Genomic DNA, 19,014 nt, shown 5'->3' with positions numbered 1-19,014 from the left:
ACTGATTTGCTGACATAAACACACTCCTGTGTGCTTCACACACACACTGAGGACCATCTACAGACTGTGAGCTCCGTCTTCTTTGTCTTTGGAGCCGAACTCTGACAAAGTTAGGAACAAAACTTTCTCCAGCGTGTGAACTTTCCTCCTAGACTCAGTCTGAGCAGTCAGACCACATATTTCTAAAGCAGCACATGAAGGTGTGGCTCACACACACACAGGTGAAGGAAACAGCTGCAGTATTAAAAACTGCTTCACTGTCTACAAATATATGAACTGAATGTTTCTTTCAGGCTGTAAAAACCTTATTTATCCTCCATTACAGTCCTGCATTCAGAGCATTACTTCTGTTATATTAGTACATGTATTTTATTCTGATGAACACATGAAACTCTGAGCTGGATTGAATCCATTGAATCAGAGTCCAGGACTCAGACTAAACACACTGAATGTGTCCTGAGCTCGGCCGCTGTTCCACAGTAACTGCTGTCAGAGTCACTGTTACTGAGTTAGCTTAGCTAGCAGGGCAGCTAGCAGTTAGAGTATGAACTCTGTAAGCAGTCAGCTCGGTCCTGGACATGGTTACTGACATAAAGCTGCTCTCTGCAGCCATGTTTGACCTGCTGCTTTGTAGGACTACAGTAATGGAGGATTTGGAGGCTGAACTGGGCTCTGTGACACTTTTTGTAGTGAACTGATGAAAGCTGCGTCTCAGATGGATGTTAGTCCAACACATCAGACACGACCTCTGCAGCTCTCAGTTGATGTGCACATGAATGATTTGTGTTTCCTCTGCAGGTGAAGGTAGAAAGTGTGTGTGAGCTGATGTGAACTGAGCAGCATGGATCAGTGTGAGGACAGAGAGGAGGGAGTCCCTCCCTCTAAAAGCACTCTGTGTGGGGAACATGAGAGCCAGACCAAAGCTCAGAGGTGAGATGACCATCTCTAACTGTCCATGACTCTTCTCCATGTCACAGCTCAGCACTCACATCACTGCTCCATCATTATTCACACTCATACCTCTGTGTGTGTTGTTTTAAAGCCCAGAGCTGTGGGGCGTACCAGGCTCAGCTGGACATAACCCTGAAACTAATCCAGAGCCTGGACCTGAACCCAGCTGTGTTTCCTTAAAGAGCAACTACTCGAAGGATATTATTGTAAACTTTAACAAAAGACTGTTATGTGACAAAGAGTAAGTACATTATTTTTATGAGATTGTTCATCATGTCTTTAATTTAATGTTTCCAGTTTTTCTTCCTGTCTCATGAAGCTGTGACATTTATTGTTTTTCTTTTAGGATCAATAAGAGGCCAGAATCTCCTGGACCTGAACCCAGCTGTGTTTCCTTAAAGAGCAACGTGTCGATGGGTGCTGATATAAACTTTAAAGGCTGTTCTTCTGCTGCTGAGAGGTAATGTGTGTCTAGATGTTGTTCCTGACTCTGTATTTTTGAATAAATCCTCATGTTTAATATCAGCTCAGCTCTTTTTCACACACATTTCTATGTTGGTATGTGAAGCGGTGTGTGTTGGAGTGTTTCCACAAACACAGCAGTCAGAGTGGAAAGAGTGGATGTTGTAGGAGGTGTTTGTGTAGTGAAGAGGCTGAGTGTCTGTAGGACTCCAGCTGCTCCAGCAGGTGTCTCCTTTGTGCTTTGCTTCAAACACAGTGTAGGGAGGAGCTTCCACTCAGGTGTTTCAGGTGTTGCTGGATGGAGGAGGACAAATAGTTTTTCCCTTCAGTGACACTTCAGCAGCTCAATGTTCTGGGAGATGTTTGTCTTTATGAAGGTTTATGGATTCTTGTTCTTACTTTGGTGAAACTGAGCAATACATTTTCCATCTAACATTTAAAGTAAATTTCCAGGTGAATAAAAGATCTGCAGCTGCAGCCTCTGTGATGTTTCACAGTCTGAAAGTAACAAATTCAACCAGAGTTCAAACAAAGGCTTAATATACGTGTGTGTTTGATATAATGCCAACAAGTACAAACAGGTGTTCTTACAGGTCTTAATCACAGAGGTCTGATAAGTCTGGTGACTTTCACACTCAGCAATTTTGCTGCCTTTTATTTTATATTGGCCTTTTTAAAGCCCTTCAAAGTCTCCCACATTCATACAGAGCTTTTAACACAAACTCCTTTACAGTCCTTCTCCTCTCACACACGATCACACGACTGATTTGTCTGCAGCAGCTGTGTTACTGCTAGTATTTTATTATGTGTGTAATCTCCTCATATTGTTCCTGTGGTTTAGTTTGACTTCCTTCTGCAAACTCAGCTGCTCTGTTGCTGATACACGTCTCCATGAATATGATTGATCAGATGCTGCCAACACCATGTGTTTCATGTGAGCGCTCAGCTGAAACCCTGGGTTGACTTATCGAGTTAATAACAAGCTTCACGTGACTGTGAATGCTAAAGTGAATCCAGATAAAGGAAAGAGACCCTGCTAATGTTGGACTCACTTCTTAGTGTAGATCCCAGGAGGAAGTTCAACATAGCCATTCTTTGTGCTAGCTCGACCAAACCTGAGACCACAGTGCAGGATAATGATCATCATCTGTCTCTGTCAAGGACATTTAAAATCCACAAATAACAAACATAATTATATTTGATCATTAAAAATATGTTTTCAATTAAAAAAGCATGAGCACACTGGTGGATTACAGAAACATGAAAACTCGTTAACAGTAAAGTTAATTTAGACGTAAACAAAGTGTCAAACGTACTTAAGTAGAAGGACTGATGTTTGTGTTAAAATACCCTCTTAAAGCTGAAATAATGATTCAACTTCTTTACTCAAGTAAAGGTAAAAGAGTCCAGGCTCTGAAATGTACTCACAGTATTAAAGTAAAAACTCCATCTTTGAAGGAAATTTCTGCCAGTTTTTGTGCAAAGTTCCCTGAATTTCTACCTCCAACATTAATAGGAGAAAATTATCTGAACTTTTATTCTAATGAATTTAATCAGCTTGAACATTTTGTAGCACAAAAGTAGAAAAAACCCAAAGGGAATCAAAAATAGCTCCGTTTGCTGTTGCCTGCATTGTAGATGGGCGGCTTTGCCTCAACACCTAAACAGGAAAATGAGTTTAGTCAAGTATTAAAGTGGGATTGAAGAGGTGAGGAAACCAGAGATCAGGTGTTGTGGTGCAGCATTAAGATAAGATGGGGCCTGATTATTTAAGACCTTGTATGTGAGGAGCAGCCAATGAAGGGAAGCCAAAACAGGAGAAATCTGCTCTCTCTTTCTAGTCCCTGTCAGGACTCTTGCTGCAGCATTTTGGATTAGCTGAAGGCTTTTCAGGGAGTTTTTAGGACATCCTGATAATAATGAATTACAGTCGTCCAGTCTGGAAGTAATAAATGCATGAACTAGTTTTTCAGCGTCACTCTTTTTAGCATTTTTTAACAACAAGCTTCTATCTATTAGGGCTCTTGTCTCGCCGACTGCTGCCTCAGATCCGAGTCTTTCTCCTGTGTGCTCAGCTGTCTTAGAGCAGTTTGATCCTGTTTCCCTTAATGACTTGACTGCGGTAGTTTGTAACCTAAGATCATCACACTGCCCCTCTGATTGTCTCCCCCCAACTACTCTTTCAAGGATTGTCAGGTTGGAGATTGGCCTATAATTAGCTAAGACAGCTGGGTCTAGGGATGCTTTTTAAGTAAAGGTTTAACTACAGCCAGCTAGGGATGGGTACCGTTTACATTTGAAAACCTGCTAAATCAGAATCAGTTGCTGATGACGGCTTTTTTCTTTTCCATCAATCACGTATAATCTTAACTCAAAGTGAACATAGACTTGATTGCTCAGATCAGCCAATTCAAAATGCTAATTCAATCAACTCTGAGTTCATGGCTAGACTCAGTTTGTTGGCCCTGCACCTTAAAACTATTCCCTGTTTGTCTCTCGTGTTTTTTGGATATTGTTTTCACATCTTATGTCACGGCTAGCGGGGCGAGCCATGTTGAATTTAATAAAGGACCCAAGATGCCGACACTGCTGTGAAGTGAGTGAGCTTTATTGAAACGGTGAAGTGCAGTGGAGATGGCCTGTGCAGAAGCTAAGATAACCTCTACTGAAAAAACCAAAAAACTAACCTGAAACCTTAAACGGAGACACGGGGAGACAACACAGACGAACCAGCAACAAGCAGGAGAAAACAAAGGGCTCATATACACAAAAGAGCCATCAGGGAATGAGAAAAGGGAGACACAGCAGGATTCATTGGACATAACCAGACAAGGGGAAGCAAAAGTAGACACACTAACGTAGGACATGGCACTGTCAAAATAAAACAGGAAGTGAACACAGAGACACAATACTAACACAGTACAGAGGGAACACAAAAACCAAAACCTCAGAACTAGAAAATCTTAATCAGAATGAAATTGTAACAAAAGACAATAACAATCAAAACAAAACCACTGAGTCCACAGACTCGGGACATACATCGGCTCAAACTGTGGTCATAAATATTTTGTACTTGTAAATCAGACTGTGTAGTTTTGAACTGAGTTTTGTAACATTGTGAAACAAAATATCTGGAAAGTTCATGTTTTTGCGTTCATTGATTTGTGTGTGTAAAAATGTAAAAATGTAATAAATGTAAGAAACATTAGAACTACTTTTGCTGACACAAAGTTTGGCGAGCACTGCAAGTTGTCCCTTTAAACCAGTCACTGATATAAAGAGAGCACCTTGTTCCAGGGCATCTGAGCATGGAGGGAAAGCTTTATGCAGGAGATGGTAAGAGCTGTTGGGACTAAAGAAACTGAGCAGAAAACTACAGACATCTGGAAACTGAGTTGTTAATTCTCAGTGGGATCAGCAGGACTAGCAAAGCTTCACCATGACAGTCATCTGATTGACTGAACCCATCCAAACATCACTTCATGGACCTTTAGCTTGTGTCTGTGTGTGGACAGACATAACATGAGCTAATTATACATTACTCCTCCACAGAGTGGACCAGCAGAGAGCAGAGGTTTCCACTGGTCAGTCTGCACAGCAACATCAAACACACCTGGACTCTGTGGTTATGGTTTGTAGTACTACGTTTACATTTGTTCTTTTCAGTCACCTCTATGCTGCACTTTGTGGACCAGAGGATTGTCAGTGTGTCCAACATAAATCAGAGTTTGGGCTCCATGATTTCAGTCAGATTGGGGTGACTGTAGCTCAGGAGGGGAGCAGGTCAGCTACTAGTCAGAAGGTTTGTGAATCAAACCCTGGCTGGCAAATGTACTGGGTAACGTACTAAACCCAAGCTGCCCTCTGATGCATCCATCAGAGTGTGAAAGAAAGTATTTAAGCATAGAACAATGTGCTTGGTTGAATGAGGCATGTTGTATAAATGCTTTGTGTGCACAGAGTATCAAAGAGAGCTATATAAGAACCAGTCCATTTACCACTGGGTAATTCATATAGTCTTCTTTTCCAGCGGCTGGAGGACAACATCACCATGTTTGTGAAGAACGAGCTGAAGAAGATCCAGAAGCTTCTGAGTCCAGATCACCCAGAAACTTTAAAGAGCCAGATGGAGGATGAGGAGATGTTTGAAGGAGAGGATGAAGATGAAAGAAAGAGCTGCAGAGAAGCATTTCTGAAGATCACACTCCACTTCTTGAGGAGACTTAAGCAGCATGAGATGGCTGACCATCTGCAGAGCAGTAAGAGAATTTCTCTAAAGACTGAATATTGATCTTTCCTAATAGCTCAAGAAATGGACCAATAGACATTCATCCTTTCAGGGTACTGAAAGGCTATGATATTTATTATATAATATTTTTTTCTGAATTTCTTACCTTCAGAAATATTTGCTCCACTCTGTAAACGTGAACTTAAAGCCCAACTGAAGAAGAAGTTCCAGTGTGTGTTTGAGGGCATCGCTAAAGCAGGAAGCCCAACCCTCCTGAATCAGATCTACACAGAGCTCTACATCACAGAGGGAGGGACTGCAGAGGTCAATGAGGAACATGAGGTCAGACAGATTGAAACAGCATCCAGGAAACCAGACAGACCAGAAACAACAATCAGACAAGAAGACATCTTTAAAGCCTCACCTGGAAGAGACGAACCAATCAGAACAGTGCTGACAAAGGGAGTGGCTGGCATTGGGAAAACAGTCTTAACACAGAAATACAGCCTGGACTGGGCTGAAGACAAAGCCAACCAGGACATCCAGTTCATATTTCCATTCACTTTCAGAGAGCTGAATGTGCTGAAAGAGGAAAAGTTCAGCTTGATGGGACTTGTTCATCACTTCTTTAATCAAACTAACGAATCAGGAATCTGCAGGCTTGAAGACTTCCAGGTTGTGTTCATACTTGATGGTCTGGATGAGTGTCGACTTCATTTGGACTTCAACAAAACTAAAATCCTGACTGAAACCAGAAAGTCCACCTCATTGGATGAGCTGCTGACAAACCTCATCAGAGGGAACCTGCTCCCTTCTGCTCGCCTTTGGATAACAACACGACCTGCAGCAGCCAATCAGATCCCTCCTCAGTGTGTCGACATGGTGACAGAGGTCAGAGGGTTCACTGACCCACAGAAGGAGGAGTACTTCAGGAAGAGATTCAGAGATGAGGAGCAGGCCAGCAGGATCATCTCCCACATCAAGAAAGCTCGAAGCCTCCACATCATGTGTCACATCCCAGTCTTCTGCTGGATCACTGCTACAGTTCTGGAGGATGTGCTGGAAACCAGAGAGGGAGGAGAGCTGCCCAACACCCTGACTGAGATGTACATCCACTTCCTGGTGGTTCAGGCCAAAGTCAAGAGGATCAAATATGATGGAGGAGCTGAGACAGATCCACACTGGAGTCCAGAGAGCAGGAAGATGATTGAGTCACTGGGAAAACTGGCTTTTGATCAGCTGCAGAAAGGAAACCTGATCTTCTATGAACCAGACCTGACAGAGTGTGGCATCGATATCAGAGCAGCCTCAGTGTACTCAGGAGTGTTCACACAGATCTTTAAAGAGGAGAAACAACTGTACCAGAACAAGGTGTTCTGCTTTGTTCATCTCAGTGTTCAGGAGTTTCTGGCTGCTCTTCATGTCCACCTGACCTTCATCAACTCTGGACTCAATCTGCTGGAAGAGCAAGAAACAAGCTCTCAGACAGAGAAATACTTCTACCAGTGTGCTGTGGACAAGGCCTTACAGAGCCCCAATGGACACCTGGACTTGTTCCTTCGTTTTCTCTTGGGTCTGAAGACTAATCAAACTCGTTTGCAAGGCCTCATGACACAAACAGGAAGTAGCTCAAAGAGCAATCAAGAAGCAGTTCAGTACATCAAGGAGAAGCTCAGTGAGAATCTGTCTGCAGAGAAAAGCATCAATCTGTTTCACTGTCTGAATGAACTGAATGATCGTTCTCTACTGGAGGAGATCCAACAGTCCCTGAGTTCAGGACGTCTCTCCACAGATAAACTGTCTCCTGCTCAGTGGTCAGCTCTGGTCTTCATCTTACTGTCATCAGAAAAAGATCTGGATGTGTTTGACCTGAAGAAATACTCTGCTTCAGAGGAGGCTCTTCTGAGGCTGCTGCCAGTGGTCAAAGTCTCTAAAAAAGCTCTGTAAGTTATAAAGTTTTTATTATTTAATTTGGTTGGTATGTTATGGAAAACACACTGCCATGAACCTCTGTTTTGTTTTTGTCAAAATCACTGTAATATAATCACTGTACCTTTATATACACGTGACTTGTATTAATGTTGCTGCCCTCTTGTGGCTAAAGTGTAATTATGTTATTGTTATTAGGGAGGATTTGAGAGTAACATGCCAAGTGAGTCAGCACCTTCGCTTTAGCTTAAAAATCCAAATTCTTATGTCATCAGTTATAGTTGCATGTATTCATTATCATAACTTAACCTTTAATATTGATGTCTTAAATTTATTTTGAGTAAACTAATGTTAAGGTTCAAATATTGGGGAAGGAGAGTACAAACAACCATGGTCCAGAACTTGGTCAAACGATTTTAATGAAATACACGCGTGGGAAGACCAGCTCCGTTCGCAGACCGGGCTGATCTCCGACTTAATCAAAGCATAAACAGATATTTTATACCATCAGGGCTTGAATTTAATGACGCCCCCTCATACGTCACAAACAGAATATATGCATACGTCAAATCAAAACCACAATGACTTTTAACACAGTTTAAAAGAACATTATCTCCTATCTTCATGGCAGGTACTTCCTGTCACTGCCGGATGCTCGCTTATCATCTTGACACATCAGCAGCAGTTCTGCGACAAACTGCTCTTTTGCAACCCCGAGCAAAACATGATTAAACTTCCACCTATAAATGATTCTCTTTAACTAAGTGTGTGTCTCGTCCTTAAAGGCTCCTCAAAATAACCTGCACTTAGACTCTGCTTTCGGTTTCAGTTCTGCAAAAGACACACTCTTCAAACCTGCAACTTCCTGTCAGCCTGCAACTTAGTCTTTCTGAAAGACACACACTGTTTAAACATCTGAATGCAATATCAATTTTGTAGATTATATTATTAATGCAATGGTAATGATGATGATTATTAACAATAGCAGCAAAATATCTCTCCAATCTCAATACTCCCTCTCTCGACCTCTGGAACACCAGAGGTCACAATACATTGTGTTGGGTGACTCCTCGGCCCACTCAGCTGCTTCCATGTCCATCCATGGCATCATGGACATCGGGGTCACCACTCCCGCTCTGACCCTCTCTAGCCGTCCTCTGGCTCAGCAAATCAGACAACCTCATGTCATCTAAGTGGTCCAGTAATAAACACCAGCTCCCCCTCGAGAACACTCCATGCATAAGATTAGGTTTTTTCTGCGTCCCTCTCTTGTGGTCCATCGTGCCTCGGGCCTCCAGGATCCTCACCCCCCTGTGGTCGCCGAGATCTTCTGTAAAGCAAACCAAACACCTTTTCCTGCACCTCCCTAACTTATCATCTTTGGGACTCTTTAATCAAAAGCCTGATCCTAATTATCTTCTTGACTTATTGACTTGTATTTATATATATTCTTCAACATTACTCATCATTTTAAAACTCTTAAAACGCTGCTTTCACGTCCCTGCATGCGTTTCCTGTCGCTTGCCTTATCTAATCATCAACATCCTGTACACAGAACTCTCGCTGCTGCAAGGCCTCCACTCTGACCTAGAATCTCCTTTCACAAGAAAATCATTATAAGCGCCTATTCTACTAAAAGATCCAAAAAAAAACAACCACTTTAATCAATTAAGTTTAAACATATAAGCAATTACTCCTGCATACATTTTATCACAGCTAAACGCTGCCTTGAAACAACTCCTGTGTGTTAACACTAACTTCATTTTAAAACTCACATTTCCTATGTTATAACCTGTTTTTGGTACAGCCTTTTTATTTCATCTTGCTCCTTTGATGTAACAATACCTTCTCATTCTAGTTTATCAGACTTAACCAAAATATATGCTTTCCTTCCTTTGGTCCTTCTCTAAAGCAAGAAACTCCTATTCAGTTCCTCTTTTCTGTCACTTGTTACAGGGCCAGCTCAAGTTCAGTTAAACGCTAAATTAATTTGAGGCCTTTTGCCTGGAATCAATACTGTCATGTGTGTTTATGGACTCTATATGTCTGTGAGCGTGTGCAATCCTTCAATAACTCATATCATCCTCACAGTAGATTGGCTAATCATAGCGCTAGCCAAAGGCTCGTGACCCACAAGAGACGAATTGAGCCACAACTCCCTTAAAGGCACAAAATGCAATATGTATAAAAAGTCATTTCTACGTATAAGCTCTCCCCTTTATCCTAAAAATAAATCTATGTAATATCTGTATGTGTGTCTTCTATTCATTAATGTAATTGTCAGTTATTTTCTCTCTTTATTTTACCTTCTTTTTGTTTACCTCTTTGTTTGTGACGTGGACATCCCTAAACCATCCTGAGTTCCGGCTTCAATTTCAACCCAATTGTACCCTCTATTCTCGCAGTCGAACTCGTCTGGGCTTCACCTTCCCACTGGCCCCTGTGCCCTTCTCTTAGTGTCCTTTGTTGTCTTGTGATCCCCAGCAAACACAGTCTGTTTCTTCTCTGTTTCTTCTCCGTTGCTCTTTTCAGTATTTTCCTTTTAGATTAAATCCCAGCCTGGCAAAATATCCCATTCAGTGTCTTTAAACAGTTATGTCACACTGTTCTTACCAGCCTGCAGTTCACCGTGCATTTTCCATCACGTGCTTTTTTTCCATGCTGCTGCTGGTATCGTCAGTGTAGTTTCAGTTGCACTGTCTTTTGCCTGCTGTTAATTCTTGAAGTCCACGATGTTCTGTCGGTCTTCATCAGGAGATTAACTGTCCTATGAGCTTCTTCTCAGGATCGGGACAAGTGGGAGGTCAAGCTGTAAAATTTTAAGCCAAAATCTGGCCTGTTTTCCTCCCAATTCTGTTAATCAATGGTTTTGTACTCAAGATTCTAGGTTGAAAGAAGTCCACCTGTATTGACACACTAAAGCATACAATTAATATCCTTTTCATTTCTTTTCTTAAAACCTCCATTTGCTTCATCTGCCTGGAGTTTAACTCGTATGTTTCTCTCTCTGTGTGCTCACTTGTCACAGTCAGTTCCTTTTATGGGCATGCAAAGTTCCTGTCACACACACCATTTCCTGTCAACCTTGCAGCTGCTCAGAACCATATTTTCTGTTTCAATCTCTCCTGTTTTGTTTTTTTTACAGGCTAATAAAACTCTTGTTTTACTAAGTCTTGATCTAAAACAATTCACCCTTATTTCACGCACACACTTCTAAATATACTAAATTCTTTGCGTTTGTCAGATCGTCTCACACACACACCGCCTTTTCTCTCACACTTCCACTTCTGCACTCACTCTACTATCAACTTTCATAGTGTTATTATTATTTATTATTTTGTACAAATCACACCCAATCACTCAAAGCCTGCTACTCACAGCATTCACACACTTAAACTGTGACAAGAGTTGAGGAATATACTCACAACACGCTTTCCTAAGAGTATTTCAGACATGCCTTTCATAATCAGAAAGAGCAAGTCAAAGAAAACAATTGAAACCTCTATGAATTCTCACAGCACACACATAGAATAGAAAAAATAAAACACACCAGCATTTATTGCTGATGAGAGGTTACTCCTAAAAGTAATATGTTAGTCTTAAATATATACAGTGCACTCACTATATTTATATATCAAAACTCAGTCAATTACTATACATCCACTACGGCAACTCAAAACTTTATTTATAGCCCTCTAATGAACATAAATGGCGTCTTAAACACACACTCAACAATGTTTGCAGCAGTATTTGTAAAACCAACTGTGGTTTAAACAGTTCACTGCTGACTAATTTGCATTTTCACACTCACACACACACAGTCTAAAAATAGCTCCAGCACTGCCTCAGACTCCTTTCACACAGAGATCTCTTATTTTATATTACAAAGACGTCTTATATTTACAACCACTGTCACATCTGTCAGCTTTAGCGCCTAAACAATTTCGACAAATTTAAGTTAACGGTCCAACCGATAAAGTCCAACTTTTTTGTGATCAATTAACCAGTATCTGTCCAACAGTTTCTGGCCTCATCTCTAAAATCCCTAACTCAATTTAAAAGCGTCAACCAACCCAAACTTTGCCTGAAGCTCTATTTTTGGCATTTCACAGCCAAGGCTTACCCCGAAGTTTTAAGTTAAAGTTACACGCCCGAAGTCCAACTTCTGCTGGCCAAAAAAGCGCAGACTACCGTTCCAAACGGTAAGGAGACTCTAACTCCTAGTTATTCTGGAGTGCCCCAAGCTCCACAGTGACCAACTGACTATCCCTCTTCGAGGACAATGCCTAAGCGTCCTTGGCATTGGCAAGCGTTACCTCTGAGCACTGTGCTTCCTATCAGTCCAACTGACGTTCTTGAATAATTTATAATACTTTGGAACAACAGTAAAACAGCCAAAAAAGTGTAAGACTGAAGCAGGTCCAACCTTATAACCAATACGGGCTCCACCCCAAACAATAACCAAATTCCCTAATATACTAAAATCACTCAGCAGTCCAACTGCTTTCCACGGTCCAACCGTATTAAATCCTTTAGCGGTCCAACCGCATTCAATCATTTTTAGCAGTCCAACTGCATTAAATCCTCAGTACTGTCATGAGATTCTCATCAAAATCAAAGCAGACATTCCCCAGTAATTTCAGTGAGTAGACTTTAATTTGTAATGTCCAATTTGGCACACTTTGGAAATAATTCAACAGGTAGTGCCTTACCTTTGGATAAGCGGCTTAGAACAACAATGAGAAAAAGAGAGCTGATTATTAGCTCATCAAAACACAAAACAAAATCACAATGAATTATCAGTTAATTTCATTTAAAATAATTCATTAAGTATTTATGTACAATTCAAATTAGTTAATTACATATTTTGTTGGTTTGTTTTCTATTTTAATTATTTTACTGACACATTTAATGAATTATTTAATGATGTATTTATTTAATTCACGTTGCTACTCCTGGCCCTGCATCGCTGTTCATAAATACATTTTATTTGTCAGCTTCACCCATCAAAGTCAGGGGGCGGGGTTAATGCTGATCAAGTCAACACCATTGCTTTGGTCTGGTGGGCGTTCTTTTAGTGGGCTTTTCTCAATACTAAGTAGGCCTACACACCAGGGTTTGGACATGTGTGGACCCAAACTATACTTTTACCCTTTTTTGTGTGTCACCAAATACACTTTAATATTTTCTAGACAAGAATGTAGTGGCGTAATCTTTAACCTCGTTTGGCTCCAAACAGAAGTGACAGACTTGAGCAGGGTTCATTTAAAGGCTGACAGAAGTGGAGTGGTGACGGGGAGATGTTTGACAGGACAGTGTTTCAGCCTCCACAGGTTCATGTTGTGCTCCATCAGTCAGTGAAGATGAAGTCAGTGCTGATGAGGCTGTAGAGTGTGTGAGGGATGTGAATGAGGATGATGAAGATCTGATGATAGCAGATAAAAACAGGCTGCAGAGACTTTGAGCCATACAGGGCACACAGTGTGTGTACAGAACAGCTGAAATCATTATGGAGGCCTCACTGGGATATGGAAGCATCACAGTACAGCTTCAGTGAAGCATTAAAGTCTCTGATATGAGATGAGAAATGAAGCAGCCAGAGCTTTTTCATGAGTGGAAACCCACTGTGACTGTGAGCTGCTGCTACAGCCACCAGATTAGCCAGCAGCTCATCCTGCTCAACATTTTCTCACCAACTTTAATGGAAGTGTGATGTTTTCAGCTGGAGTGATGGTCAGGGTGGCCTCCCTCTCCTCTTCTTCTCCTCTTCCTCTTTCATTTGTAAAGCCACTTCTGCTGCTTTCATTCATTTGGAAGTCCTGTAGCTGAGTTTGGGAGAGACTAACAGCCTCGGCAGCAGAGGGGAGAAAGGCTGTAACACCACCACTTTACTCTGTTCTACCTGTCACATCATTTTATCAGGAAACAAATATGCTCATGTTTTTACTATGTTTGTCTTGAAGATGTAAGAAGATCACATGGTGCTTTTTATTATTGTGTTGGTTTGTTTCCTGTCTCTTGGATGGAGCCCAGCTGTGCGTGGCCCCTGGGCCTGTGGTCAGAGTGTGTGCTGGATAATCCGGCCCAGGATGAGGCCAAACTGACATGGGATGAAATGTCAGTCACATAATTGAGCTTAGTGTAGTTTCATTTCTGCACAATTTAAAAACAACCAAAACTTTGTTCTGTCTTTTCTATGTTATACTGTAGACTTTCTTTGATACTGTGTCCAAAAGGAGCAGCTTTTACTTTGAAGGGGAGGCGTCTCTGTTTCCTCTTCAGGTTGGATGATGGAAGCAAATTAGTAGCTGTGTCCCAAAACGTCGGCTGCATCCTCCAGAGGCTGCATTTGAAGGCCGATTACGTCACAGCCAGGCGATGAAGGCTGTCCGTATTTGTCGACTCCTTCAAATGTGCCCGACAAATGCGTCCTTCATTTCCCCGAATTTGAAGGATTCGTCGGGTGTGTCCTTCGTGGCCCACCATATCCCAGAATTCATAGCACGGCCCAGCCAAATTTCAGCTGCCAACAATGGCGGCTGCTACTAAGTTTTCAAATTACTCTTATTAATCTTTCTGGGTCACAAAATAAACTTTTAACATATTTTCAGGCGAGAAAGTAGCTGTGTAAACTTCAAATATCTGCTTGGTTTATCAAGACATCGCATATTTGCAAAATTGTGCCGACGTTTTCGGAGACGTCTGTTACCCACCCGCTCGCTAGCAAGCCGGGGGGTTCAATGGTCACTCCAGCCGGCGAGAGCAGCGGACGCCCGGCTTCATCGTTTTCAGACCCCTGCTCTTTCGCTACTCAGGTGAAACACGATATATAAGTCACTCGGATAACTTAAAAATGTAATTGTTTGCCTTTTTTCTGTGTTTTATTTGTTCCGGAGTAAATCGGTTTGGCTGAGATCAAAGTTCCTCCGGGATTTTCACACAGCTGAATAAACGTTAAACAGGAAACTGATTAAACAGAAGTGTGAGACGGTCGAGAATTTACGCCAGTGTCCTGTTATATTTTAGATAGCAAGGAGCAGACGGCCGAGTTTATTAAACTCCACCGACACAGCGGTGACGCAAATCTGAAGGCTAGACCGTCCCATTTCACAGCCTCGCACTTCCAGCCTTTTCGGTCTTTGAAGGACCCGGCCCACGTAGGCCGCGAATACCGGGTCCTCCGAAGGATGCAGCCGACGTTTTGGGACACAGCTAGTGTGCGATGTTCTTTCAGTGTTGCACTTTGTAGACGGTCCCTGAGCACTGGTCTCACAGCCAGCTGCACATAGAGACCAGTGTTGTTAGTCCAGGTCAGAAGATGACTTGTTGGAATGAAAATGAGCTTGTAGTTTGTCTGCTTTAATAATGTGACTGGAAAAAGGTGTTGGACTTCAAATATGTCCATTTCTTTCACACTTCACCTTTAAAAGTGAAGCCTTGTGGTTCCTGGAAGGAAAAACACGACTTTTTCAAGTCTTTGTCCTGTTTTTATGATAAATGTACGACTTTAATGTGAAACATTCAGAGTTTTTTCTCTTGTTGTGTTTGTTTGAAGCTGCTTCCTGTCGGCTTTAGCTGTTTGGAGTTTCCATTTTCTAAACTTCTACATTCTGAACCTTCTTCAGCTCTGAACAGATGATGAAACACTGAATGATTTCAAGCTCACACTTTGTCTAATAAACTTACATCTTTCATTCTTTATACAGATTGAGGGGCTGTGGTTTGTCAGAGATCAGCTGTGATTATCTGGCAGCAGCACTGAAGTCCAACCCCTCCCATCTGAGACAGCTGGAGCTGAGTGACAACAACAAGCTGCAGGATTCAGGAGTGAAGCATCTGTGTGGTTTCCTGGAGAGTCCAGGATGTGGACTTGAAACTCTGAGGTCAGTCAGCATGTTTTAGTTGTGCTGAGATGAATATGATGTGAAAGTTGTGCTGACACTAAACTGCAGACATCAGGCTGATATTATACTGATCCACACTGAGGATCTTCATGGTAAAGTCTGTTTTCTTCTTCTCTGGTTTAGTCCATTGACTGCAGCAGAACAATGTTCACATTTCAAACAGTGAGACTCAACGTATGGCCCGCGGCCCACACGCGGCCTGCCCACCTTTCCTGATTCAGAGAGAGGGGACCCTGATGAACTGTGTAGTGTTCTTCCTCACAGTTCTAAGTATCAGACACAACAATGAATAATCCACAGCTGACTGTCTTTAGCAGGTCAAAGGTCACGGCACACAGCAGACAGTGGGAAATATTATAACTCTGATCATTTATCAGCACATATCCATATGTATAAAAACAAAGCTGACACTGTGAGACTTGATCAGAGGTGTGATCATCACAGCAGAGGCCTTTGTGTCAAAGTCACTGAGGATCAAACAGAAACACATGAAGCAGATTTTCCTGTTCTGGCTTTTTATAGCAGATAACCTTCAAAATATTCTGCAGTCCATCAAAAACTGAAGCAAACCATGAATCAACATGTGAACATGAGCTGATGCTGCTGAAGTGAAGCAAAGTTACAGAGGTTTGATTACAGACACAGCTGAGAGTTTGTAATCTGTCATCATTTTAAAAGGTTTACATTTCTTCAGTATATCCACATTTGCAGCTGGTACCTCAACCTCCACTTGTCCAACACAACTGCTGTCCACTGCCTCCATGACATTGTGATTTTGCTGTTGGTCTTCTGTCAGATCTTCATCAATCACTTCTGCACGGGGCACACCTTCAGACTCTGCAGCTGCATAACGAAAGCCTGTAAGATAAAATTAGACATAAGGTAAATGTACACCAATATTCCAATGACAGGTGTGTGATTCATCTGGAAGTTATGTGCGGATTAGTGTACAGTGATAGCAATTTAGTATGTTTTTAGAGGGGGGGGGGTTGTTTACCTCCGATGGGTGCTCTTTTTCGCTTCCGTTGCGTACGCCTTGAGTGCCGGTCCGAGTCTGATACAGGTATGTCGTCATGCCCCATGTGCAGTGTTGGTGCCCAGTCTGGATTTGTTACATCCATTTCATATGCTGGTTTGCCTGCAATAATGCCAAATCATAAGCTACTCAGTCGACATGATGTGGTTCTGCAGCTGTAGCAGATGTGAAATGGTCGACTGCGTTGTGACAACAGACACGGACTGGCTGGAAACAGGGTTTATTCCTATAAAACAGAGTGCAGCAGCAAAATCAGTGTCACACAGCGGCAGCAGGCTTCTCCTCACCCAATGTGGAGTCCGTACAGCTCTGGCTAGGAAACCCCACACCCGCAATGTGGCCGCAGGTGGCGTTACACTGATTAATGTCCCACTTCAACAATGACACACGGGACCTCAGTTCCACAAAAAATAAAGTTCACACAATAAAAAAGTATAACCTATGTACAATACAGTTTTGAGAATGTTCACAATTCGTACATTATATCTCAGCTACATACTCCCCCCTGAACTTCTCAAAACCCGTTAGGTAAGGGTGAGCAACTGAGCGTCACATATAACATTTCGTAACTGTCAATGATCTGGAAATTCACTACCCGGTGATACGTGCAACAAATATGTTTCCCAACTCATGGGGAGAGTAAACAGAAGAAAGTTGGCCAGACCCCCTAATGTTTACTCGCAAGAGAAAGTGCCTTATACACTATCCTGAACAAACAACACGGTAACAGCTACTATATGATGAATAGTACTCTGAGCTGAAGACAATCTCAAAATAGGTGTTAACATCTGACATGAAAATCACCCAACATATAAAACAAGTAGCCCTCACAGAAACAAGTTCTTGGCAAAGCTGCTCACTACATTGCCTGTTTGTAGGTTTCTTTGCTTCATTAACCTATTCACAGGCTTCACTATTCGACCCACTCTCGTCCTGATCTGGCCTGCTGCATTACTTGGGGGTACACCACCATGCTTCACGAGGCTCCCAACCTCGCTGACTGGCTGACTTTCAGGGTAACTGATACTTGGTAGTGTTCCCTCCTCAACTGGGGTAGTGCAAGCCCTGCTGTTGTTGTCATCATCTACTTCAGGGTAAGCAGCTACTTCACTACTGGCACTGTCACTGTCCTGATGCTCCTCATCATCCAACTGCGCACAGACACTGTCTCCAATACTGTCACACTCTTGGGGTCCTCTAGGAGCCGGGACACAGTCATCCGTCATCTGAGCCACCCAACGGGCTGTGCATTCAGTACAATCGTCCTCAGGATCAGCGACAGGGGCTTCTCCATCAGATTGACTCTGCTCCTGGCCGAGTTCTGATTCACTGGCAAAAGACATCTCTGGTTCGCCCTCGGACTCTATGGGCAGGAAATTAGCCTGCAAAAGCAAGTTCCTATGGACAACTTTCTCCTGTCCACTCTTGACGTTCCTGATGCGATACGTGTGGCATGTGGGGTTCTTGGAGATCACAGTGTAGATGGTCGACTCCCACCTATCAGCTAACTTCCTACGACCCCGTTCGCCCTTGTTTGCCAAAAGGACACGATCTCCTTCCTCAATGTCAACACCTTTCTGCTTTTTGTTGTACAGGTCTGCTTGACGCTGCTGACTAGCTCCGGTGTTAGTCTGGGCCAATGCGAGTGCTTCTCTGAGGTCATTTCTCATCCTTTTTACATAACTGTCATAGTCTGTTACATCATTGTCCCTTGCAACATTGTGAAACATGACATCCACTGGTAACCTGGGGATACGCCCGTACATTAGGAAGAACGGTGCGTAACCAGTGGACTCATGAGCGGTGCAGTTGTAGACAAAGGTCAATGTCTGCAACATCTGAGGCCACTTGTGCTTCTCCCTCGGAGGTAGGGCTCTGATCATATTTCCCAAGGTCCTGTTAAACCTTTCGGTGTGACCGTTACCCATAGGGTGGTAAGGTGTCGTTCTTGACTTCTGCACCCCGGCCACTTGCAGCAGCTCTTGGATCAACTCACTCTCAAAATTGGCGCCCTGGTCTGAATGGATCCTTTGAGGGAAGCCATAGACACAGAAATATCTGTCCCACAACTGGCGCGCAACTTGTTTTGCCGTCTGATCTGAGCACTGGAAAGCATGGGCCATCTTGGTGAAATGGTCAGTCACTACTAGAACATCCACACTCTTGCCCCTGTGATCCTCTGCGGACCAGAAGTCTATGCAGACGAGCTCAAGAGGACCGGTAGTTTTAATGCTTTCAAGAGGAGCCCTCCCCTCAGGCTCGAGTGTTTTGCTGACAACACAACGTTTACAGCACTTGACATGCTCGCGAATGTCATGCTCCATGTTGATCCAGAAAAATCTCTGCCTGGCTAGGTACAGAGTTCTGCTTTGGCCCTGATGGCCAGCATCATCATGGACACCTGACAGGACTTGACTGATTAATGTGGATGGGGTCACGTACTGATGGCGCTTTTTGCCAGTGAGCAGGTCTTTGCTCACTCTGTACAGGATACCATCCAACAC

At 42.7% G+C, this 19,014-nt stretch overlaps 1 protein-coding gene across 1 annotated transcript; it reads left to right on the top strand.

Moving 5' to 3' along the window:
- Positions 1 to 5,385: 5,385 nt before the first annotated feature.
- Positions 5,386 to 15,802, top strand: LOC146675640 (protein NLRC3-like). Its single transcript, XM_085400675.1, has 3 exons — positions 5,386 to 5,672; positions 5,814 to 7,584; positions 15,277 to 15,802. The coding sequence occupies exons 1-3, from the start codon at positions 5,465 to 5,467 to the stop codon at positions 15,470 to 15,472; spliced, it is 2,175 nt and encodes a 724-aa protein (XP_085256801.1). The 5' UTR covers positions 5,386 to 5,464; the 3' UTR covers positions 15,473 to 15,802.
- Positions 15,803 to 19,014: the final 3,212 nt, after the last annotated feature.

Source organism: Rhamphochromis longiceps, linkage group LG3 (genome assembly GCF_057381845.1).
Source record: "Rhamphochromis longiceps isolate RC_006_pf linkage group LG3, R_longiceps_female_GT1.1, whole genome shotgun sequence".
NCBI lineage: Eukaryota > Metazoa > Chordata > Actinopteri > Cichliformes > Cichlidae > Rhamphochromis > Rhamphochromis longiceps.
This window is presented reverse-complemented; position numbering and strand designations above follow the sequence as displayed.

Excerpts from the sequence above, each read along its gene's own strand:
- LOC146675640 (XM_085400675.1), top strand. The coding sequence starts at position 5,465 with ATGTTTGTGAAGAACGAGCTGAAGAAGATCCAGAAGCTTCTGAGTCCA. Across the intron at positions 5,673-5,813 it reads GGCTGACCATCTGCAGAGCA|AAATATTTGCTCCACTCTGT; the intron begins GTAAGAGAATTT and ends TCTTACCTTCAG. Across the intron at positions 7,585-15,276 it reads AAAGTCTCTAAAAAAGCTCT|ATTGAGGGGCTGTGGTTTGT; the intron begins GTAAGTTATAAA and ends TTCTTTATACAG.